The sequence below is a fragment of the Vidua chalybeata genome, chromosome 25 (genome assembly GCF_026979565.1).
Source record: "Vidua chalybeata isolate OUT-0048 chromosome 25, bVidCha1 merged haplotype, whole genome shotgun sequence".
NCBI lineage: Eukaryota > Metazoa > Chordata > Aves > Passeriformes > Viduidae > Vidua > Vidua chalybeata.
Window position 1 is genome coordinate 3099210 of NC_071554.1, and position 24004 is coordinate 3123213.

The 24004-nt window shown below is 48.4% G+C and overlaps 1 protein-coding gene and 1 long non-coding RNA gene across 6 annotated transcripts in view; one reads left to right on the top strand and one right to left on the bottom strand.

Moving 5' to 3' along the window:
- The window catches only part of RPS6KA1 (ribosomal protein S6 kinase A1), a 30833-nt gene extending 25468 nt beyond the window's left edge, over positions 1 to 5365 (top strand). For 2 of the 4 annotated variants that reach the window (XM_053964483.1, XM_053964486.1), the window contains exons 12-23: positions 111 to 199; positions 325 to 389; positions 740 to 842; positions 1276 to 1403; positions 1859 to 1984; positions 2493 to 2582; positions 3020 to 3178; positions 3399 to 3560; positions 3859 to 3935; positions 4047 to 4164; positions 4545 to 4682; positions 4946 to 5365. In XM_053964483.1, the coding sequence (XP_053820458.1) occupies positions 111 to 199; positions 325 to 389; positions 740 to 842; positions 1276 to 1403; positions 1859 to 1984; positions 2493 to 2582; positions 3020 to 3178; positions 3399 to 3560; positions 3859 to 3935; positions 4047 to 4164; positions 4545 to 4682; positions 4946 to 5068 (1378 nt within the window). In that variant the 3' untranslated portion in view covers positions 5069 to 5365. The remainder of the gene's footprint in view (positions 1 to 110; positions 200 to 324; positions 390 to 739; positions 843 to 1275; positions 1404 to 1858; positions 1985 to 2492; positions 2583 to 3019; positions 3179 to 3398; positions 3561 to 3858; positions 3936 to 4046; positions 4165 to 4544; positions 4683 to 4945) is intronic. The other 2 variants (XM_053964484.1, XM_053964485.1) reach the window with 2 other exon arrangements.
- A 2170-nt stretch (positions 5366 to 7535) lies between these two features.
- LOC128799776 (uncharacterized) lies at positions 7536 to 19334 on the bottom strand. Of its 2 annotated transcripts, none has more exons than XR_008434836.1 (3): positions 18951 to 19334; positions 11965 to 12134; positions 7536 to 10033 (listed from the first exon to the last, which is right to left on the bottom strand). It is a non-coding gene; the product is annotated as an uncharacterized LOC128799776 (long non-coding RNA). The 2 variants fall into 2 exon arrangements; XR_008434835.1 differs by having other exon boundaries at positions 11978 to 12134; positions 18951 to 19333.
- Positions 19335 to 24004: the final 4670 nt, after the last annotated feature.

The following is a 24004-nucleotide window of genomic DNA, read 5'->3' on the forward strand; positions in this document are numbered from 1 at the left end:
CAGTATAAATGCCAGAGAGATGATTGTGCATTTTGGGGGTGGAGGTGCTGCAGTTGCCTTGTGGGTTGACTTCTCCAAACCTGCAGCTGATTGCATAACTTCCTCCCCAGAGCGAAACTGGGCATGCCACAGTTCCTGAGCACTGAGGCTCAGAGTCTCCTACGAGCCCTTTTCAAAAGGAATCCAGCCAACAGATTAGGTAAGACCTTGGTCTTTTTTTTTGTTTCTGAGGTTCTCTGTGACACCTGGCTGTGCTGCCTCCCTGGCTGTCCCCTTGGCTTTGTTGGGGGTTCAGTACAACATGACCTGTGGTGTCCCTTGCAGGGTCTGGGCCAGATGGGGCAGAGGAGATCAAGCGACACCCTTTCTACTCCACCATCGACTGGAACGTGAGTATCAGAAAGAGCAAATTTCTGCACCACTCAGCACCAGTAACACAGTTCTGGCAGCAGGAATAGCACAGTCCTGACGCTTGGCCAGCTATGGGAGAGCCACCAGCCCCTGTCCCCATCCACTCCAATAACCCTTTCCAAAACCAAAATTCTCTGTCATGTAACTGTCTCATACCTGGGCCTGTCACCTCACTGAGCTGTAGCAAAATGCTAAGACACAGAGTTTCACAAAATCTCTTCCTGGCCTTCATTCCTCACCAGCCTTTGCACCCAGTGGGAGAAGGTGCCTGTGGGAGAACTTCCAAGGTGTTTTTGCAGCTGTTTTTTGGGTTTTGTGTGTTTTGCAGAAGCTGTACCGCAGGGAAATCAAACCCCCTTTCAAGCCTGCAGTGGGCCAGCCAGATGACACCTTTTATTTTGACACAGAGTTCACGTCACGGACACCAAAAGGTTTGTATGACTTGAGGCAAAGCCCAACTTTCCTCTGAGATGTTACTCTGTGACTTCACACCAGGGAGTATCTGGCACCAGCAGGATAAGGTTTCTGCATAGGGAAGGTTTAGGTTGGATATCAGGGATTTCTTCTCCCAAAAGGGTTGTCAGGCTGCCCAGAGCAGTGGTGGAGTCACCATCCCTGCAAGGGTTTAAAAGTCATGTGAATGTGGCACTTGGGGACATTGGCAGTGCTGGGGGAATTGTTGGACTGATCTTAGAGGGCTTTTCCAAGCTGGACAATTCCATGATTCTCTGTGGGATGTTAGGGGTAAACTCAGTGTCGCTGGTGTGGCTCGTGTCTCAAATAAATTAAAGTAGCTCCTGGGAGCAAGGGGAAGACTTCTGCTGCTCAGGCCCTTCTTGAGCTGTCTCTCAACTCCTGCTGCAGATTCCCCGGGTGTGCCCCCAAGTGCGGGGGCCCATCAGCTCTTCCGAGGCTTCAGTTTTGTGGCAACCGGGTTAATGGAGGATGGCAAAGTGAAACCTGCCCAGCCACCCCTACATTCAGTTGTGCAGGTAGGAATGGGGACAGAGGAACAGCTCTTTGGAGGTGCAGGGATGCTCCAGGTCTGTAGGACTTCTGCACCACCTGGAGCCTGAGGCATTTCTCTTTGGAATTCTTGCCTCCTGTTCTTCCATCACCACTGACTGTCACATTGTGCACAGGCTGTCAGGGCATCGGCTGTCAGGGCTGTGGCTTTCCTGTCCCCAGGTGGATCTGTGCTGGCAGGGGGTCTGTAATGCCTGTGGGTTGGGCAACCAAAGGCAAAGGCACCGTGCTGGGTGCAGGCAGCGTTGGCCCACTGACCTATATCTGCCTTGTTCTCCTCTCCTCCCGCTCCCCGCCAGGAGGAGAAGCTGTGGGATGTACAGACAGTCTGACAGCTCTCTCTGTGCTGCAGTTAACTCATCATGTTGCACAAACCCTTCCCTGAACCCTCCCAGCTAAGCTGTCCTTTGTGCCCTGGCAGCAGCTGCATGGCAAGAATGTCCAGTTCAGCGATGGGTATGTGGTGAAGGAAGCCATCGGCGTCGGTTCCTACTCCGTCTGCAAACGCTGCATCCACAAGGCCACTAACATGGAGTACGCAGTCAAGGTCTGGGATCTGCCCTCCCAACTGAGTTCCCCTGTTACATCTTTGCCCAGAGCACCTGTGGCTGCCCCATCCCTGGAAGTGTCCAAGGCCAGGTTGGACAGGGCTTGGAGCAGCCTGGGATAGTGGAAGGTGTCCCTGCCCCTGGCAAGGGGTGGATCAGGATGAGTTTTAGGCTCATCTAGGACATAAAAGGACAATTTCTGTGCTGCTCTGCGGGTACCTGCACTTCCCTAGGAATAGCAGGGAAGCAGTGTCCTCCTCCCTCAGAGGGGGGAGAGCATCTCCTTTGCAAAGCTGTAGTTACATCAGGTCTTTACAAAAGACATAAAATTTTGTGGGCTGGGGACACAGAAGTGATGAAGCAACTTAAGTATTTCTTGAGCTAAAGAGATGAGGGGATGGAGTGGATATGGCACAGAAGGTCTGCGGGGCTCCAAACTCAGCTCCTGTGCATTGTCCTGGCCCCTTTCCCATCTGTGGTGGCTACAGTGTGTCCCTACTCTTGCAGGTGATTGACAAGAGCAAGCGAGACCCTTCTGAGGAGATTGAGATCCTGCTGCGGTATGGGCAGCACCCAAACATCATCACCCTGAAAGATGTGAGTGTGGCTTGAGAGACTTCCCCGTGCTTTGGTTTAGGAAGTGCAGACTGGCTGGGCAGAGCTCAGCCCCAGCAGGGACTGCCCAGCGACTCAGCTCCACGTGTTGCTGTTTCTCTGTCGGGAGAAGGTACTTCCCCAGAGGGTGCTGGGCACTGCCCAGGCTCAGGCCCTGAGGCTGCCAGAGCTCCAGGAGCTCTTGGACAGCGCTGCCAGGGGTGTTTAGGGTGGGACTGTTGGAGTGTCTGGGCAGGGCCAGGAGCTGGATCAGTGATCCCTGTGGGTCCCTTTGAGGTTGGAATATTCCATGATCATGGGGTTCAGAAACATCCCCAGAGCCACCTCTGCTGATCCCTATCTGCTCCTTGGTGATGGGAGTACAAAAGGGAACCTGTGGAAGCACATTTTGATTACCCCACCCATGTTTTCTTTGGCAGGTGTACGATGATGGGAAGTACGTGTACCTGGTGACCGAGCTCATGAGGGGAGGGGAGCTGCTGGATAAAATCCTCAGACAGAAATTTTTCTCGGAGAGAGAAGCCAGTTCAGTCCTGCATATGATCTGTAAAACAGTGGAGTATCTGCATTCCCAAGGGGTGAGTGTGGTCACGACTGTTTTCCTGAGAAGCTCCCTGGCATTACTCTGTGCTCCCTTCTCCTCCAGGGAGTAACTCTGCCCATCATGACAATTATTTCTTGCTGGTGTTGCCCTCTGGGCAAAGCTGATGTGAGGCCAGAGCAGAGGATGAGTGACCTCAGGCAGCTTTCAGACCTTTATCTACTTGGGGTACAAGCACAGCTTTCTTGGCTCCACAGGTGGTTCACAGGGACCTGAAGCCCAGCAATATCCTCTATGTGGATAAATCAGGGAACCCGGAGAGCATCCGAATTTGTGATTTTGGCTTTGCCAAGCAGCTCAGGGCTGAGAACGGGCTCCTCATGACCCCTTGTTACACAGCAAACTTCGTGGCACCCGAGGTGAGCACCTTACTGACATGAGACCCTCCAGCAGTCCCCTTGTCCCTCCCCTAACCTGTGCTGCCACTTGGCACAGTGGGTCTGCCCTGTTCCCATCTCCATCCTGCCCTGGAAGAGGCAGTTACAGAAATACCACTTGTAGTAATTTTGAATCCTGATATTTTAATCCCAGACTTTGCTGTTCTGTCCAGCTCTGGAAGCTTTTCATATGGACTGCACCCAGGTCAAGCCCCTCTTCTGAAATGAACTCAACAACAGGAACCAAACACACTTTTTTCCTTTTGCTTGTTGTGTTCAGGTCCTGAAACGCCAAGGCTACGACGAGGGCTGTGACATCTGGAGCCTGGGGGTCCTGCTGTACACGATGCTGGCAGGGTAAGGCAGTGGTTGGGGCTGTGACCCCTGTCCTCTTGTGCTCTATGGGGACAGCTGTGCCTCTCCTCCTGCCTGGGTCAGTAAATCCAGGGCTCTCTCCTCTCTCCCCAGCTGCACTCCCTTTGCAAATGGTCCCAGTGACACTCCAGAAGAGATCCTGACACGGATAGGAGGGGGGAAGTTCTCCATCAGTGGGGGCAACTGGGACACTATTTCTGACATGGCCAAGGTAGGGTTTGATATTTGTTGGCGTTGGGGTTGCTGTGAGGCAAATATAGAGCAGGCTGGGGAGGGAGCACACAAAAGAGAGAAGAAAACCAGCACTGCAGCTTCTATCCTACACAAATCCCTTAGAGTAGCTTTGTTTTAGCTCTGGCTGTGATATTTGCATGGAAAACCAACCTCGTGCTTGACCCATGTGGGGTTTACTCTGTGTTCTACCCCCCAGGCCTGCCAAAAACATATTTCATACAAAAAGACATTGATGTCTGGGGACTTTAAACTTGGCCTCTGCATTTAAATCCTAATCTGGGGGCGTACACAGGTGGGTTTTTTTGCATTTAAATTATGAAATCTTCTAAAATCTGACTTTCCAAACAATGCCTGTAGGATCTGGTATCAAAGATGCTCCACGTAGATCCTCACCAGCGTCTCACAGCCAAGCAGGTCCTGCAGCATCCTTGGATAACACAGAAGGACAGTTTACCCCAGAGCCAGCTCAATCACCAGGACATTCAGCTTGTAAAGGTACAAAATCTGGAGTGGAAAAGCAGGAGGGAAGTCTAGAGAGGTGTGAGCCAGGGTAGGCAGTACAGACAAGCAGGGGTTTTTGGGAGGAAAGAAAGGGGAGATTATTTAACAGCATGTCAGTGCAGGAGGGAGACTTAAAGAAACAAGAAAGATGCTTCTGGCTTTGTTTGCGGATGTAGCCACTCTGCTCCCGTCTTGTAAAGCCATGAGTGTGAAGTAGCTCTCCTGCACCTGAGTGACTCCTCTGTGCCCCTCTCCAGGGCGCCATGGCTGCCACATACTCGGCACTGAACAGCTCCAAGCCAAGCCCTCAGCTGAAGCCCATCGAATCCTCCATCCTGGCACAGAGGCGGGTGAAGAAGCTCCCCTCCACCACCCTGTGAGGCCCCACAGTGCAGGAACAGCCTGGATTTTGCACACCTACAGAAGAGGGGGACAGGGAACGGGCGGGGTCTGCACAGGGGCTCCCCTGGGGACTTGCTCTCAAGAGGCCAAGTGCCTTCCTGCTCCTGAAAGACTGGCTCCTCCTCATGTGGACTGATCTTTGCTGAGAAAACTTCAGTGTAAAACTTTTTTGACGTGTAAATTGTTGATTTATAAAGAAATCCATCTGTGTATATGAGAACTAGAATGTATAACTGATGTCAAGTGGCACTAAAAAGCAGCTCTGATTCACCCTTCCCTGTGTAGGACCAGGTATTTGTTGTTGCTACAGCATTTCTTGGAACTGATCCTCTCCAGCTCCACAGCAGCTAGAAGACTGTGTCACACTTGGGGTTTAAGCTTTGGGGCTTTTCCTCCCTCAGACCTTTGGATGCATTTCCCAAAGGTGGCCCTGCAGCCTCCCAGTCAGTAGCACTCGTGTCCACGAAGGACCTCCCTCCTCTCCAAGTCCTGTGTGTTTGTTCCACATAAGGTGGATTTTGCAGCCTCTCTTTCTCCCTCTCTCCCGTTCTCCCCCAGCCCAGCCAGCAGCTCAGATCTCTGAACAAAGCACACCATGTTTTTTCCAAGCCCTCCCCCAGATGTTCAGGAGGCCGGGACACCTCCTAGGTTTGGCTCATTCCTCCCCTCTGCTCTCCCATCTCTGTGTTCTCCCATCACTGCAGGGTTTGTCACCTGTGCAGCGGGGGATGACAACAAGACCTCCTCCCTGGCAAAGCGGAGGCTTTGGGCTGGCTCTGGCTGCGGCTTTTACCATTTGGGGTTTTTCTTCCCCTCAGTAGGAAACTCTGAACCAAACCACCCTTTATTTTTTAATTTAACTTTGTTCTCCAGCTGGTAACTCAGGGTTTATTTCTGACTCGTACAATAAACATGTCATTCAGGGGCCGCCGTCCTGTTACTGACTGACTGTGAGCTGCAGAACCAGTGACCCCTGGCGTTTCCTGGGCATTTCACGCCGTTCCCAGGTTGTTCCTCTGTGCTATGCAGGGACAGTGCTCCTGTCTGCTTTCTGGAAAAGCTGCAAAGGTTTTGATCAGGCCCTGAAAAACAGCAGTGCTGCTTAGGACAGCCTCTCATGCTACCTTCCCTCAGTGGGAGGTGACCAGAACCAGTCCTGGAATGAGGCAAGAACCAACAGGAATGGGGCATTTCTTACTCCCAGAACACTTCTGTGCTTATAGAAACCAACACCTGGAGACAAACTGTGCTAGAAATAAATACTCACCCCATTCTGACCTGCAAGGAACTGCCAGAACTCCATGGTTCCATGGTGGCAGTTTCTGGGAGCAGCAGGATTGCTACAAGGGCTGCAAACAGAGCTCAAGGATGTGACTGGAGCCAGCAAAGGTTCTCATGTGAATTTATGCTACTTTTAGCTGATCATGTCACAAGAGAGGAAACTTGCTTTTTTGTTCAGTCCCAGCTGGCTCTAAAATGGAGAATTCCATAAAAATAATTATGTGAGATGCACAGTGCTCTTCTCCTCTACCCTCATCCAATCAGGTCCTGTGAGCAGCCAGTGAGAAGCTGAAATAGTCACAATTTCTTTCTCTCTGTACTCCAAGTGCAGCCTGACTCTCCAGCACTTCTGAGAGGAGGAAGCCAGCTCCAGTCCACAGTGGATCTTCTTACTGGTATTGCCACCAACCCCAGCAGAGAGGGATTTCATGTTTTGCTGAGATTTGGGGAGAGGGACACTCCACCATCCAAAATGCCTTCCTGAAACATACTTGTGGCATGATGTTCCCTACAAATCCACAGTGACTCTTGTGCCAGTGCTGTGCAAATGGTACCTGCAACCAATAGAATAATCACAAACATTTTTCTGGAGCTGGGCTCAGTCCCTTAGGGTGCTTTTGGGTGTTGCAGGAACCTTCACAGATTTTCAGAATATTTTCTACATTGTATTTCGAGGGACAGTCTGGAGTGGTGGATGGGCTGGATGCCAACCAACCATGGGTGGGTGGGGATCAGTGCTCTTAAACCCTGGTGTTTAGGGGGTCTTAAACCAAATACTTGTCCTGGTTATTTGTATGAAATTGCAAATGTTTACAAATATCAGTCAGGAAAAACATTGCAGCCCTTGCTAAATCCTCCCTGTGTTGTGCTGGTGTGAAGCCAGCTGGGGACAACTCAGGGGTGTGGGGGACAACCAGGTGCAGATCAGTGTGGGCAGGGGAAGAGCAGCCCTCAGCTGCTGCAGGTTCTGCCTGGCTATGAGATGATACTGGGGTGTCAAACCCCTAAACTGGGAGCCTCAAACCCCTCTGCCACCCTGGGGTCTCCAATCAAAAGAACTTTGTGCTTGGTGCAGCTGGAGCTTCTGAAAACCCCATCCCGTTGGACAACAGAGAGAACAAGAAGGGCTACACCTTCATCTCCAGGGGGCTTTTAACCATGTTATTCTGAATTATCCATAAGTAAAAATAAGTCTTGATTTTTTAGTTCCAGATCAACCAAGTGCTGTTACTTTTTTCATTCCAGTGCTCAATAAAATTGGACTTGTGAATTTTCTGTATATGAGAGGTGTAGGTGTTTGTGATGGGTTGGGTTTCTCCTTCCTTTTCTGGTTTTGTCCTGACCTTTGCCAAAATACTGTTGTCATATTAACTGAAATTGCATTATTTGAGGTGAAAGTTGGGTATCTAATGCCTACTGTGGGGGGTGAGAGACCAAGTGATTTGCTCTTACAGGAGTTTGGGGTCATTCAGCTGTAACTTGGGACAAAGAGGATACAGAGGGTATCACAAATTGTCTTGGTTTTAAGAGGGGCAAAAATGGATTTAACTTCCATACATAAGGACATCTTTACAAGGAAAGCTATTTCTTTTAGTTCAGGTATTTAGTAGTGGATTTGATCTTTAAGCTTTTGTCCTGTAGGTCTGAATGAAAGCTCAAGGGAGCAGAAATCCCGGAATCCAGCCTCAAACTGCTGAATCTACCTGGAAATAACCTCTGCAGAAAAAGCATATTGATCCAAAGTCAATGAGCCCGAAAATAATATTGAACAGCTCTATATAGTACTGTTTCTGTATAACACAGGTTAAATTTTCCTATTTTGGGGCATAAATCAGCCATTTTTCTGTTGTAGGGACTGACACAGCTGAGAAGATGTTTCCCTTCTTTCCCACTGTGTAGCTGTGCCTTTCCCTTGCTGACCTCTGTCAAATTCACCAGGTCATCAATAAATATCTTTTGGCCTGGGAAATATTCCCATCAAGAATCAGTTTAAAACTGAAGGCCAGTAGCATTCCCAGCAATCATCTTCTCATTCTTTTTCATAGTGAAACTTCACTGAACAACTGATCTGTGGTTTTAACTTTTTAAACTTTAATGCAAATCCTTCTCCAAGTTCCCACCTTTGAGTTAGTCCATGTAATTCTTTTTTTAGCATCTCTAGGCACTGGTGGATGGTGAACTGTGCAGCTGGAGGCCTCCTGGGTGCCACCACCTCTTCGTGGTGGCCACAGCTGCTTCCCAAGGCTGCGGGAGGCTTCGGAAGTACTCGGTGACTGCGAGTGAGTTCCACGGGATGTGGGGTGGATGCTGCGCTTTCATGGAATATTCAACAATTTAATCCCTCTTTCAAGGCAAAGAAAACATTTAAAATATTTCAAGGTCTTCTTTCAGCAGTACATGGGGGCTCTGAATAAAACCTTCACTCACGCCGGGGAAGCCGCAGGTCTGCTGCCACTCCATTCCTTGCGTCTGGTTATTAAAACATCAAGCTGTCTTAGTGCCTCAGTTCAGCCTCCCTCCCTTTGTGTGCCACTGAACACCTGCCATTAATACTAATTCGACTCCGGAGGGAAACTCCCTTTCAGATATGCTTGTCTGAAAATAAATTGACATGTAAAAGGTCTCTTTTGTCGAAGTGCAGGGAAAGTGCCGGGGTGAGGAGCCGACTGCTCACAAAAGGAGCCACTGACTTTAAATGATGTGTGGAGGGGTGAGAAATGCAAGAGGTGGGGGTGATGCTGTAACTGGGCTGATGGGATCAGACTGGAGAAGAATCTCAGAGCTGCGACCTCTGTTTGGTGTTAGATTTTGAGGTTTTGGGTGTTTTTTTCCTAAATCCCTGCTTGTCTCAGGGTGAATGGCCAAGGACCCCTTTAGAGAAAAGTCTTTTTGTTTTAGAAAAAATTGTTATTATAAATATCTGCAACCAAAACTAAGAGCAGTAGTTGTGAGCCCTTCAATTTAAATGTGTAATGAGCTCCTGGGTTCTGTTGTTTTTCCTGGGACAAAAGTTTGTATCTCTTTCAATTAGGAAGCACCAGAAGAATCCTTGGTTAGAGAGTTTATTCTGTCCTACAGGCAGCAGTGTGAGACAGCAAAAGGTCAATACTTTTATTTTTAATGGAAAGAATTATTTGCTTTGAGCTCCTCATACCCCAGGGCAACCATGGGTCTCTCCTATGAGAACATTTTTAAGTTGGTTCTTCGGGCCAAGCTTTGGAGAGAGTGACACTGCTTGAAATTTGTGTTGGTGCTGAAATGACACAGCTGCATGGCTGGGAATGAAAACTGAAGTGTTGTGGACCTGACATTCGACTGCTGCTCACTGGGATTCTGCTTCCTCTAGCAAAGAAATAATTCACTTCATAATAAAGATCAATTCAAAATATGTTTAGGGCTTGAAATAATTAAAAAAAGGAATTGTGGAAATTACAGAAACGTTCCAAATTCGCTGGTGTTGTGCCTGGTTTATCAAACAAGCTCTCAGTGCTGCTGAGCTCCAATGCCATCTTCCTTTTAAACAGCAGATGGTGTTAGAAACCTGTAACAGGTGGAAGCTCTCCAGTTTTATGTGAGAGATCAGAAGTAGCAGCAATTTCTGTTTCCCATGGGGTAGTTCCTTCCCGAGCTGAACAGCAAGCTGACCCTTTGCTTCATGAGTTCTTACAGAGGGGAAAATTTCTGAATTACACATATTCATATGAAAGAAAGTGATTCTGATTTCACTTATTCTGGTTATAATAAAAGGAACCTGGTGATGGCCTCCATAACCCTCTGCTAGCAGCTCTAAAAGGGAGATGTAGTGGGGGAAATGGGCTCTGTTTGCTGGTGTGCCTTAAAATCCGGATCCAATCTGCCAGATCTGTTGGTTCCTTGTCTACAACAGCACTTTGCATGCTTAAAGTGTTTTATAAACATTTAATTACCACAGCTTTTGACTCAAAGCCAGGAATCTCTCATTCATCTGCTGCTTGTGAGGGTTGTGAAAATGATATTCAAATCATAGAATTACAGGAAGGGCTGAGTTCAAACCCCAGCTAAAGCAACCTGCATTGCTGGGATCTTCGAGCACCGCTCGTCCACAGGGCCGTGTTTCCAAAGGGAGAGACTCCAGCAGTAAAAATGGAAACGTGGCTTGGAATGCAGACATCTGAGGGGCTGTCAGAACCCCAGGACACGGAGCTGCATTTTAATCATGTTAGGGAAACGAGATGCTAAATTCTGTCAGCTGGTGTGCTATGAACTTCTGAGGCAGGGGGGAGTGCGGTTCTGTCTAGACCAGAGCCCTGTTTGATCCCCCAGCCCCAGCATATTTGTTAAAAGTCGCTTTTTTCCCACCCACCAAACCACTTGGAATTTTAATGTCTGTTGCACCTCAACTCCCAGCTCTGTTTCTTAAAAGGGGAAGCCCCCAGGAGTCATGGGGTTTGTGACACCAAGTGCAGGCAGCAACTAAAGATAAAGAACTTGTATGGGATTAATAATTTCCATCCGACCATCTGCTTCTTTCATCACCTCCCTGTCCTGAAGAGCACATTGTTACCTGCAGAACTGGGTGTGCAGGAATAGAAATAATTTACTTTCCATGAAAATCATCCAGAGCAGATGTGGCTGCTCCACCCCTAGAGGTGTCCAAGGCCAGGCTGGACAAGGCTTGAAGCAGCCTGGGGTGATGGCAGGTGTCCCTGCCCATAGCAGGGCATGGGACTGAGTGGGATTTAAGGTCCTTCCAACCCAAACCCTTGTGGTATTCAATAAAAAAAAAAAGAGCTGTTGGCTGGCTCTGTGTCTTTTGGTGGATCCACACGAACAATCACTGATAGGCAGGGCAGGAAACCCAGAGAAACTGTTCCTCTACAAGCTGACCCTGATCTCACTGGCTTGAGGAGAAACTATCAAGGAGAAAACCTCCATCTGCACCTGCTGACCCCTCCAACCTTCACCGCCGTTCTGAAGGCAGACTGCGAGCCCCTTTAATAAGCTGCTGGCAATCAGCCCTTTTTAATGAGGCAGATCCCCAGTTTCAAGGCCCTGGATCACTCAGTGCTTGCTTTCTGCTCTGTGAATTATGAGCACACCACAAGCAGCCCCTCTCAAAGTAATCCCGGAGTCCCTTTTCCTGCCCTGTTTAAAGACAGGGTAGGGAGTCCTGTGATGTTTCATTAAAGCTGGCTTTTCTCCTCGTGGCAGAGCAGATTTAATCAGACCTGCCTCCTAGTTCCAGCTGCTGGGTTGGAGCGCTCTGATCTGTGCACTGGGTGCACGTCTAATTATGGAGGCAATTCCCATGGATACAGAGAAGAATTGCCTGTGCTGGCAAAAAATTATCCCAGCTGGGAAAATGCGGAAGGAGAATGTGTTGAAATATTCGGGAAGAGATCTCAAAAGTTCCTGGAAATGTAAATGAAAAACATTTCTGGTTCTTACACCACAATGTGCAAATCTTGATTATTTTAAAACCAAGATATGGGTTGGTTTGTAAGAGATTATCCCAAATTTCTGTTCTGTCGTGCTACTGGAGGATTCAGTAGCACCACAAAACTGTATTTCCCCCCTCCTCATTACCTGCATCCACTTGGGACTGCTTTCCTACCTTTGCTTCTCACCTGTGCAGCAGCACCTGTGTGCTTGGAGAAAATGTCTGGCAGTTTGTCTCCATCAGGGCACACCCTGGGCGAGGCAGAGCAAGGGCTGGTAATTCTGGTTCCTTCTGCACTGCCAAGTGGGACCTGGGTGAGTTCCTCCTCTTTATGCCTCATCCTCCTGAAATGTATGCATTTAAATAACTTATTTCTGTATAAATTAGTGTTTGAAAGGTCTGTTAAAGACAAAAGAGCACTCCCTGGTAAAAGGAGAGGGGGAAATACCTGGGCAGGCACTGCTCAGATGTGGAAAATTAAACAAATATGATTTTAAATTATTTTGTAATTGTTCAGCTGCAAGGCCTCATGTTCAAACTGCATGGGAAAAACCAGATTTCTTCATTTAACTACACAGATTCAAACGTCTTTTTGAGGGTGATTTTTTTCTTTGGGTTTGTTTGGAGATTTTTAGGAACATTCTAATCAACTCCACATTTGGTGCGACTTGTATTTACTTCACTAATTTCTCTCCAGCAGGAGCTCAGACACTTTCCATGATGTTACTGGCTAATGTAAACACATAGAATAAGGAAAGCTGTGGCACTATTAGGGTGTATTTCCATCTCTTTCTCATCCAGGGCACCTGCTCCCCTTCCCCTCCCCTCCTCCCAGTCTTCCCAGCTGTCTGTCTGTCTCATTTATGTCAATTAGAGATTCAATGCTGCCTGATTTAATTGGCCTGACTTTCTCCTCTAACAGAAACCCGAGCGCAGGCCGGGCAGGCAGCAGCTCCCCCACTCTCCACTGGGGCTGGAGCTGGGAGGGCCGGGGCTTGTTTGCAGCACAGAGCACAATAACCTGTTTGTTACCCTGGCCAGGAAGAGCTTGGTGACCTCCTAACGGGGATGGGACCCAGGCAATGATGTCATTGGAAAGCTTGGGGGGATTTCAGAGCGCTCCAGGAATTTGTGTGAACAGTCCCTCACTGCCGGTTGGCTTTTAGGGGAGAGCTGGAGATCCGTGGAATTGTCCAAGGCCAGGCTGGATGGGGCTTGGAGCAACCTGGGACAGTGGAAGGTGTCTCTGCCCATGGCAGGGGTGGAATGAGATGAGCTTTAGTTCCTTCCAAGCAAAATCAGCTCTCTAAGATTCTGTGATTTCCTGTGTTGCCTCCTGCCAGGAGGTGACTCGGTGTGCCCTGAGGTCAGAGAGTGACAAAACTCCCCCAGGCTGTGGCCACAGAAGGCTCATCCTTCTGCTTGGGCTCTAACCACGAGTGAGGCTGACCAAAACCCAGCTTTTACAGAGCTTACGTGAGGGCCTGACCCTGTGCTCTTCTGGGCAGTAAACCTCGAAGGAAACCAGGCCTGACAAGATCTTTGCCCCCCCCTCCGCTCCCCCTCCCACAGCCCAATCCCAGGAAGCGGTTCTGACCTACTTCTCGGTTTCTCACTCACGTCTCCCTCACAAATTACACAGCCGTCCTTCCCTCCCGACAGAAACGCGAGTTTCCCAAGGAGCTGGCCCGCGGAGGCGTCAATATTAAACAGCAACAGTACCATCTAGTGACTTGGGCTTCCCGGGAGCATCACTTAGCCGGGAAGAGAGAATCTGTGAATTAGGGAGGCCAGAAAGGTCCCAGATTTGCAAACGAGATCCCATCTCTCGTTCATTTGGATTAAGGAAACAAATCGTGCTGATCTTCCAACAGTCTCGGGATATTTTATCAGAGAGCTGTGTGATGCTTCCTCGGGAGCCGGTCCCGTTTCCAGCCTCCTGACTCCCCGCTGAACCCGGCCCTGCCCCACGCTCCCTCTGCTGGCAACCAGCTCCTCGATTTCACACGTTCCCAGTTCCTTGCACACCCACTCGCCCGCACAGCACCAAATCCCGGCAAAGGCATCAGAGGAAATTGAGGGCTGTGGTGAATTCTCACTCCCGATAAATGTGCACATTCTCACTCTGATGAGCCACTAGTGAAATCCTGAATTGGATGCGTGAAATAAATAGATACAATTCAATTTAATCAATCAAAAATAGGCCCAAACCCAAGCGTAAAGGGCCTGCTCTGTACAGATCTGAAATTACACACTCGGCAGCTGAAGGGAGGAAATCAAATTAGAGCATTTCTTTCCCCATCAAAGGACATTAGTCCCAATCCAGGTCCATTACGCTCACGGTGTGCAGAGTTATCCCTGTCAGCATCCTGGCTGACCAAGGCAGTACCAGGTTAGTGACAGTCTATGGCACGTTCTCTGTTTGAGGTGACAACTTTTCCCAGCTGTTCTGCAGCACACATGACCACGTCACCCCCTTCCCAGTGAAAAAGACCATTGTCAGATGTGCAAAATGCACTGAACAGGGGAGAGGTGACACAAAAGCCACACCGCAGAACCTTACAGCTCAAACACGCTGTGAAATGCCACTGGTACCACAGGAGAAATAGCTTTGCTGGCTAATCAAACACATCCCCTCCTTGCTGCCAATAGTGCAGCACTGCCCTGAGTCCACTCAGCCTTGCTCGTGGGCTGATGAGTGCCTGACAATTTTCTGGTCTCAAATTAAACAGAAAACTAAATTAGCAAATTAATTGTTTGCCGTGTTTTTCCTTAGTCCCCATCAGCTGCCTCAGGTCCTGCAGCCAATCCAGAGCCCCTCTCCGCAGTTCCCAGTAGAAGGTGGAGCCCTGCACTGGGTCCTGCTATCTACCAAGTGTCAGTCATGTTAATTTTAAATTACTTTTGTACAGCTTGGTGTCAAAACGATTAAAGCATGAAAAGAAAAACTGAACTAGAGGGAGGAAAGAGGGGGGGAGAGAGAGAGAGAATGAATAATTTACCTTGCATTCACAGCAAGGACACTTGGATTTCCTTAATTCTTCAACTCTGAGAAGTCTGAAACTTCTCTTTCTTCAGCTGTCACCTGCTCGGGACTGTACCCAAGGGGGTGCTCTGGATCACAGACCACCAGAACCATGGAGTGCTTTGGGACCTTAAAGCCCATCCCATCCCACCCCCTGCCACAGGCAGGGACACCTTCCACTATCCCACATTGCTCCAAGCCCCATCCAACCTGGCCTTGGACACTCCCAGGGATTCAGGGGCAGCCACAGCTGCTCTGGGCACCCTGTGCCAGGGTCTCCCCACCTTCTGAGTAAAGAATTTCTTCCTAATGAGGATCCTACAAGGATCTGGGATCTAGTTATCACCTCATTCGTGGTCTACAGGGAGGTGATAACTGCTCGCAGCACAGTGCCTGGATTTCATCTCAGTTTCTTTCCAGGAAAGGCTTTTTTCCACACTGTATTCCCAGGCTGCTGCAATCACTGACACGGACAAACCCACCCACCCACGTACAGACCTTTTCTCCCCTTCCCAGTGCTCCACTCCCAAATGGGTTTACTCCATTACTTGCACGTACTGTGCTAGATAATTACATACTCGGAAAATACAGAAATGCCTAATCAGATACAGCCTTAAATGCACAAGAATTAGGGTTGTAGGATTGCGGCGTAGCATCCCTGGAGCTCTCTGCATCTGGCTCACACAACCAACCCACGTGCACTGTGAAAATGTTGGGTTTGGGGCACAGACTGCTTTTATCTCCCTTATTGACTACATCCATGAATTCTTTGTCTTGCCAGCTACTGAATGGTGTCATCAGTGGTCTTTGAAATCCCATTCTAAATCTGTTGAGGCCAGGAGAAGAGCAAAAAAATTTGTAAGAGGGCAACTCGACAGCACCAGAAAATGTGAATCAAGTCAGCCACTTCTGTTGATGTTTATGCTGTATCCAGCTTATCCATCAATGGATGTTATTCCATTCATTACAAAGGGTATAAATATTAGGAATTATTGTGTCATGAGGGATGTGCAATGGAGTGCTTTGGGAGATGATCACTAACAGGGTGACAGAGCTGTTTGGGAAATGAAAGAGTCTCAAGCCCCCAGTGTAATGTATCCTGCAGGATGCATGTGGGCTTCAACTGATTTGTCAAAAGCAAAGAAAACAATTTTACTAATGGGTGTTTGATGAAAAATGAGCATGACGCCTTGGAAATTTCATTGCTGCCTTGTGCTTTCTCTGTCCTCTCCTCCATGGAGAGGAGACACCTCTATCTTTTACCAGCATTTTACTCCTTTGGCTTTAGGACTAACTCAGCCTTTCTGGATGCCAGACAGGTCATGTGGAGGGCTGAGGACTGTGTTTGAAACACCCTCCTCCTCCAAAAGCACCTGCCCGACTCCTCCAGCATGTTTGCTTTGGCTGGATAATCTCCACCTCACTACGTGGGAGCTGTGACTGGGCAGCAGCGTTGCTGGGGCTTCCACTTGAGCACAGAAGCACAGGAGCGTTTCTGTCCTTAACAGTGGGATTCCCTTCACATGACATTTCCTCAGCCTCTGATTCACAACTATACTGTTTAAATTACTTTTCTTTCCTTTCCCATTTAGGAAACCCCTGTAAACTTCCCTCATCCTCTGCCAGAGGCCTGGCAGAAGGCTGGGAAGCAGAAAAGCAGGGTCTCCTGCAGTGCCTTTCAGTGATATTTCAGTGATATCACTTCAAGTGCTCAGCTTTATAAAACTAACACCTTTTTTAGTGGATTCTGCTATTCTGGATTCAGCAGAATGTCTGCTTAGGATTGAGTAACTTGAATAACTTCAAAAATACAAAATGTTGTCAGCCAGAATGTTAAAAATGCAGGTGTAAATACTGGATCTAGTAATCACTTAAAGCACAATTGCAAACCAAGCAGGACTGCCCTTCCACCTAGCACTGGGGAGCCAACACAAATGGGAGGCCAGACAGGGATTGGTATTGGCTGTGTTATCAAAAAGTCACTCCCAACTGCAAAATCTTTATGTAGCAGTCATTAAATGCTTCCAAATTCTAAACAGTCTGCCAGGCAGGCAATTAACATCATTAACTGAACAAAATTAATCCAGAATAATTAATTTGGACTTAATTGCAGGATCCAAGATTTTTCAAGGTGTATCTTTACCTTTTGCAGCTGCTCTGAGGAACCTGGTGTTGCACGTTGTCCCATCACAGTTCTTGGGAATCTGGAAACAATCTACCTCAGCTCAGATTTTTTGAAGGAGTTGTTTTAATTTACTCCAGAGAAAGCTGCCTGTGTGTAAAGTCACTGATCTGCTGATGAGTAATCGGGGAGCTTTTGTGTTTTAATATTTTGATGTTTAAGGGAAGCAGTGTGAGGTTGACAGAATAAATCCATGTATTTACAAGCTGCTCTGCACTGACTGGAGTACAAAGACCAAAGGAATAAAAGTTCAGCAAACAGCACATAGCTAAAAGATATTAACACAGCTCATCTTTAACTGAGCGGTGCTGGAGTAGTCTAAAGGCAAGAGATGATTCCTGGTCCAAGAGCTGGAGGCTGCCCTTTCCAGTAGACCCTGAACTACAGAATTTACAGCTAAAACCCAAGACTGGACTTCAAAGAGATTCTCCCCCATCAATTTACATTTGGGGTTTAGGTTTGTAAATGAAGCCACGTAGGGATTTAGGAATCCCTACGTGTTAAGGAAATGGATAGGAAAGGTGCTGGGCATCTAAAATCAGGACATTTCAATGGAAATACTTGGCTGCTAACAGGATTTACGAGTATCTCCTTGCTCGAATGGATCTTTCTCTTCCACGTAATTTCATTACATGTTGCCTGCCTTTCCTGTGTAGGCCCAGCATCCCTGAAACTTGTGGATTCAGTGGAGGAAGGGGCTTTGGGCATCAAAGAGTTGCATTGTAACACCAGAGAGGATCAACAGCTCCACATTTAAAGGGTGGCAAACCGGGAACCAGCAGAGCTGGAGAGAGGAGCAGGTACAAGGCACCAATCTGGAGAAGACAGAGGAAGTGAGAGGCCTTCAACTGCAGGGCAGGATCGCCCCAGCCGGTATCTAACGAACCACACGGCATTTACTGCCCGTGTTTGTGTATCACAGGCATTTATCAGCACACTCGCTCTACCCTCCTGTTTTTTCCTCTTTTTTTTTTTTTTTCCTGTGGCTTGCATTTGTTAGGCATTTGTACTGTTGTGTCATTAAATAATTCAAGTATTAAAGTGCAGACCCCAAAACCCTCTCAGCTTGGAGACATCCTTCAGCCTAGTCTAAAGGGAAGGAGTTTTACCTTCTACTGAAGTTGTTTGGAAGTGAGGAGCACATCCACACGTGAGAAAAAGGAATAACAGTGCATCCAGAGCCAGGAAAGGTTGGACTCGATGATCTCAGAGGTCTTTTGCAACCTAACTGATTCTGTGGAAGCACCACAGGTGTGCGAATTGGCCCGAATTCCTCCGTTTTTTCATTCAGGCAATGTCAGCCCTTCGCCAGCCTCGGAGGCGGCTGGGCTCCCCCGCAGCCTCAGCAGGCAGAGGGCAGCAAAGGAGCCTTTTCACGTGTTTGGCTTTTTTTTTTTTTTTTTTTTTTTTTTTTTTTTTTTTTTTTTGTTCTCAGCCCGTTGCAGTCGGAGCTTTCCAGCCCGATTGTGCTAAAGCGCTTCTGTACCAGCGTTTTGCATTTACCAGCCCGGCCTCCCCTCCCCCGCGCCACCTCAGCCCGCTCCCAGGCCCCCGGACCCAGGGATTGCCCCCATCTCAAGGAACTCGGGGGGAAAAGGGCTCTTTCTGGGGGTTCTCTTCCCCCTGTCCCCCGGCCATGCCGGGCTCTTTTCCCCCACCCCACCTCGTTGTGTTCCCCTGCTCCCCAACCCTCAGTTTTGGGGGTAGAGGAGCGCTCCTAGCTTGTGAGGAAAAAAATGAGGGTCTTCCCTTCCACACCCCGGGCTGTGAGGGGAAAGGGGGAGTCTGCTCTTCCAGACCCCAGGTTGTGAGGGGAAAGGGGGATTCTGCTCTTCCAGACCCAGGTTGTGAGGGGAAAAGGGGAGTCTGTTCTTTCACCTCCGTATTCTTTGAGGGGAAAAGGGGTTCAGCCCCCACCACCCGCACGGCGGTTACGAGGGAGTTTACCCTTACTTCTCCCTGTTCCATCTGCACAGGAAGAGGGGGTGAGGGTCGGTCTGAGGGGTATCAGCGGGCTCGGAGGGCATCCGGGCACGGGGAGGAGGCTGTGCCCTGCCCCCCCCCCATTCCCGGCCTGGGACTCTTTCGCTCCCGCCCCCCCTCGCTCCTAAGCGGGAGTTTCCAGGAAGCGCTGAGGAGAACCGCACTACGGCACAGCCTCTCGCTTAAGCGCGCTCCTTCCGCCGAGGCCGTGGAAGGAACGCCAAGTAGTCCCAACCGCCTCTTCTCCCTCATTCGGCAAAAGGCTCCCTCACGCGGTCCCTGTAGCCGGGATCCCGTTACAGGAACAGGGTGGGAGAAGCGTTTCCCTTCCCGCATCCTCCCCGCAGCTTCGGGCGGGATAACCGGGATGAAGCGGTGGGGGTGGGGGAGGTGAAAAAGCCCCAGCTCCGGCTGCGGCGGAGGGATCCGGAGGCGCGGAGGAGTGAGGAGGCGCGGGGAGCGGGGGGTGAGCGGGAAAACGCGGCGCGGAGCCGGGAACAGCGCCCCCCTCCCCCTGCGGCGGGGGCGGGAACAGCCGCTGGAGGGGGGGTCGCCGTGAGGGGTTCGCTGAGGGGGGACGGGACCCCCGCGCCAAAGTTTGGGGAAACTTTCCCCTGGTTTGGGGCCGGGGTCTCGCCTCAGCCCTGCACCACCGCTGCGGGCAGGGAGCGCCCTCAGAGCGGCTGCGGGGCCGCCCGTGCCCCCCTTCCCTGTGTCAGTGCACCTGGGCTCTCCCTCCCTCGCTGCCTCCCTGCCTGCGGCCGCGGAGCCACGCTCCCTGCGCCCCACAGATAAGGCCGGGGCTCGCCCCACCCCGCCGGGCACCCCGGGCTCGCCGTGCTGGATAAGCGGAGCCGCCACGTTGAGGGAAGTTTGCCCCGTGTTCCCCCCCACCGCCACACCTCGCCCGCGGGTGTTGTGACTTCGCGCAGGACCCCACAAATCCCAGCGCACGCTGCCGGTAGCCCTGCGGGGAGCTGCGATCCCCGCCGTGCCCCCCCGGCCCTGCCCTTATCCCGGTGACACTCGTGTCCTCCTATTAACCCTGCGGGGAGAGGACAAAAGCTAAACTATGATCCTGCGCTGCTTCCCCCCCCCCTCCCCATCCCGCTGCCGGCTCCATGAGCTTCACATCCTCCTGCTAAGGCTGAAAGGAACAAGAACAAGAGCTGCTGATGGTTGTAAGGCCTCGCTCGGTTCTCCCCACCCCCTCCGCCAACACCATCCCCCACTGCAGCTCCCATGGACTCGTATCCCTCCCATTAACGCTGGAAGGGGAGGACCGGAGCTCTGATGGGTTTTTCTCAGGTTTTACTCTGTTTTCCCCCCACACACACTGACCAGCACCAGCTCTACAGCCCTGCAGAAGTGCAGAGCTGGCTCTGCTACCACATCCGTGAATGCCCCTTTCCTCTGAGCTCCAAGGAAAAAAGGAAAAAAAACCACCCTGATTCCCCTCGTTTTGCTTATTCATTATAAGCGGTTGGCAGTGTGCTGTTAAAAACGTGCGATCTCTTGTTTCAGAAGCATCTGTGCTTTAAGAATAAGGTTTTGTCTTCTTGAATGTGGCTCTTCATAATAATCTCTTGAAGTGCTCCATTTTTGTCCTTAAAGTTCAATTTTATTACCTCTTCTGGATCAGCGAAGGTCGGTTTAACCCTTTAGAGATGAGAATCGGCAGCCACTTTAGGAAAACGTTGCCCTTCTCTTTATTAATTCATTATTACAATAATATTTTATGGAGGATTTTTTCCCCCAGCTCAGTCCTGCTGCATGCTGAAGGAAGTGTGTGCTTCAGCACTGATTAAAGTCATGTATGAGTTAATGAGAAGCTTGCAGAGTATGTGAAGCAAGAGAAAATCTTTAACCAGCTCTGCTGTTCCTTCTACATACCATAAACTTGCACGCTGTAACCAGAAGGTGGATTGAATATGTGTGAAATGCTGCAGTAGGAGACTCTTAAATTGCATCACAGGTGGATGCTCACTCAATTAATATGTTATCATTTCAGAATACCTTGAAGTTAGGTGGATTTGTTGATTTTTTTTTAAGTATTTTGAGACTTCCCATTTCCACATAAATAGAAATAGATGAAAGATGCTATAAGCTCACAAAGTATTGTTTTGTGGATGGATTTTTAAAATTTTGAACAGTCTGTGGTCCCCTGTTCTCACTGCTTCCCGGGTTAATGGATTGATAACACAGGAGGGACTCTGAGGTGCTGGAGGAACCAGCAGTGGTGTCAACATTCCAGTTGTGGGACTTCTAATTTAAGAAAATTATTGTCATAAGGAATAAGATCAAAGCTGAATCCTGCTTGCATTTAGGTCCAAATACAAAATACGCTTTGGAAGGAGTCCCCAGGGAGCACTGAGAGTAATTAAGTAAAAATAAAACCTTTCACTTCAGCCCCCCCTCTTCCCCTTTTAACATAGACAAGTCAGTGCAATGCTGGTTTCATTCCACCATTTTCATTATGTGTCCTGATATTTCTTAATTTTGTATTGCAGCTGAAATACTCGGGTGACTTATAATTTCAGTGATTTGGGGGTATTTCTAAACCATACTTTTAAAGAAGTCATCTCGTTGTGTCCCAGAAGGAGCCATTGAGCAGTCGTTCTCATAAACAGCAACTGAACTTCTTACAGCCTTGCTTTTCCAAACACCCTTTTCCCCCCCTGTAATTTTCATCCTTAACTGTTGAATTCCCTTTTCTTTACATTAAGTAAATATTTATTAGTACCACTTGGATTTTTTTCATCTTTTTAGAAGAACAGAGCCTTGTCACTGAGACAATCCTTTGGTATTGAGGAGGTGACATAAAAAAGGAGTTAAGGAGAGTTGTCTTGTGCTGGCAAATGCCATTTTTGGAAAACAATACTATATGAAATGGAAATGAAAAATACATTTTATGCTGGTGGGAACTTCTAATGAGGCTAAGAGAGGATTTTGTGTCTCAGAAAAGCAATGATTACAAGGGGAAAAGTGGGACTTTATCATCCATTTGTAGAAGTTCTTGGGCTGAATATCCTTTTGGGGACCTGAAATTTGGCTCAAGTCTGTTTATGAACATCTGTTGAATGGAATTTTAAAAATATACAGATTATAATCTTAGTTTCTGCTGGCTGTTTAAGATGATAAAATAAGGCAAAATCAATGTATCTGCAAGTACATTTTGGGGTTTGTTTTGTTAATGATGAGCTGCATGAATGTTCAGTATTCTCTACTGCTGATTCTTGGGCTCTATATGTGTTCCCATACATTTTTCTATTTAACATATAAAATATTGCCTCTACCCCTTTCTGTAGCTGCCTAATTCCGTTTGAACACTCCTAGAAAGCATTCAGGTTTTTGTTGGGATTTTTTTTTGACAGGAGGCTCTTGAAGTTTGGTGTTTGTGACATTCCTTCACCGGAAGCACGGCGCTGTGTTTGAAGGGGGATGCTGAGAGCTGTTAGGTATTCCCAGAACTGCGGCCGTTTGCTTCAATTCACATCCTGCCCACCTGTCCTCTGCCTGGGCTCTAAATGCAACCACTTTGTGTCCCCTGGCTCAGGATAGCAGCACTTCAGTCTCTATTTCTGCAGCCTTTGTGACCTCCTCTTATTCAGGGAGGACTTCACTGTAATTTTCCCTCCTATTATTTTGCCTCTTTTCACAGCCTGATGTTTTTTTGCTGTTGTTTTCTATTCCAAGCGAGGATGCTGTGAGTGCTTCAGCTCAAAATTTAGGTCATCTCCAATAGAGGAAGGGAGACCTAAAAAGTAAAAATAAGATTTCAATGTACCTTTAAAAGTGACAACTCTTCGGGAAAAAAATGTACGAGCTCACCTGTATTTTGTGGCAGGACAGAAATGGAAGGGGCCTTTCCTGATTGCTGAATGAAAGCTGAGTGAATCTCTCTTTGTGAGTGTGGTTTCTTTTCCATGTGCTTTCCTGGTCTTTCATTCTCACACCTGATTTGAGCTTTAATCGCTCAAATTATTCATAGACTTGCCCTGGAAAAAGAAGAGAGTGACCTCTTCCCATCTGGAGTAGATGGATTCACCACCAACAATTGCAAATGGATGACTTAATGTTGGGGTTTGTGCTAAAAAATTTTAATTCTGTGGTTTCATTGCCTCTCAGGAATTCCACACATGGTCTTTTCTGAACTCGTAAGTTGGAGTTGTACCACAGATATTTATTTCTTGCAATTTGTCTCTTAGCATTGGGCTCCTGTCTACAAAGAGCTGATGATCCCCTGAGCTGCTGAGTTGCCAAAGCCCCTTGCCCAGGACCAGGGCTGTGAGTTTTTTTTTTTGTCTATAATTATATCCAATGTCTTCCATGACAAGGGACCTCAAGACAATGTATGAAATCAACAGCCACGAAAGCACTGCCCGTTGGAGGTTATGTGATTACAATTTAGCTGTTCCTCAGCCTGAGGGTGCCTGAGGGGACACAGAGCCAACTGCTCCTCAGTTCCTGTGGGTGGCTGGAATCAGCCACTGGAATTGATAGATATCTGTTGCTCTTTCTTTCCTGTTACTTTAGTGGCTTAATTTAAATAATTAAGGAACTTGTGAATCTGTTTTGTTTGGTTTCTGCTCTTTCTAGCAGCTCTCTGCAGTTTTATATGTATTAAAAGTGCTAAGCTTCTTCTGGCCTAGATGTACAATAAATACCTTAGTCAATGCAGTTAAGTCCAGTTTCCTCTATTCACTCAGAAGAGATTTGTTCCTTATCTGAATTGTTCCTCCATTCAGAAGGAGAGAAGCCTTGCGCAGGCAGAGCTCACCTCATAAATCACCCAGACAAATGGAGCTTGGGGCAGAAGAAGATACAAAACGGGAATAGTTGTGATTTAGGCTCCACGAGGTTTGTGGAGTTCTTCTGTGGGAATGTGCTTATCAACTATTTGAAATACAAATGTTTAGAATGGTCACCATTTTCCAGCTATTCCTTCAGCTGAATTTGCAGTTATCAGCTAGGCCCTGCTCCTCAAGGGTGCCTCCCTTCACCCTTAAACACCCTCTAGCATT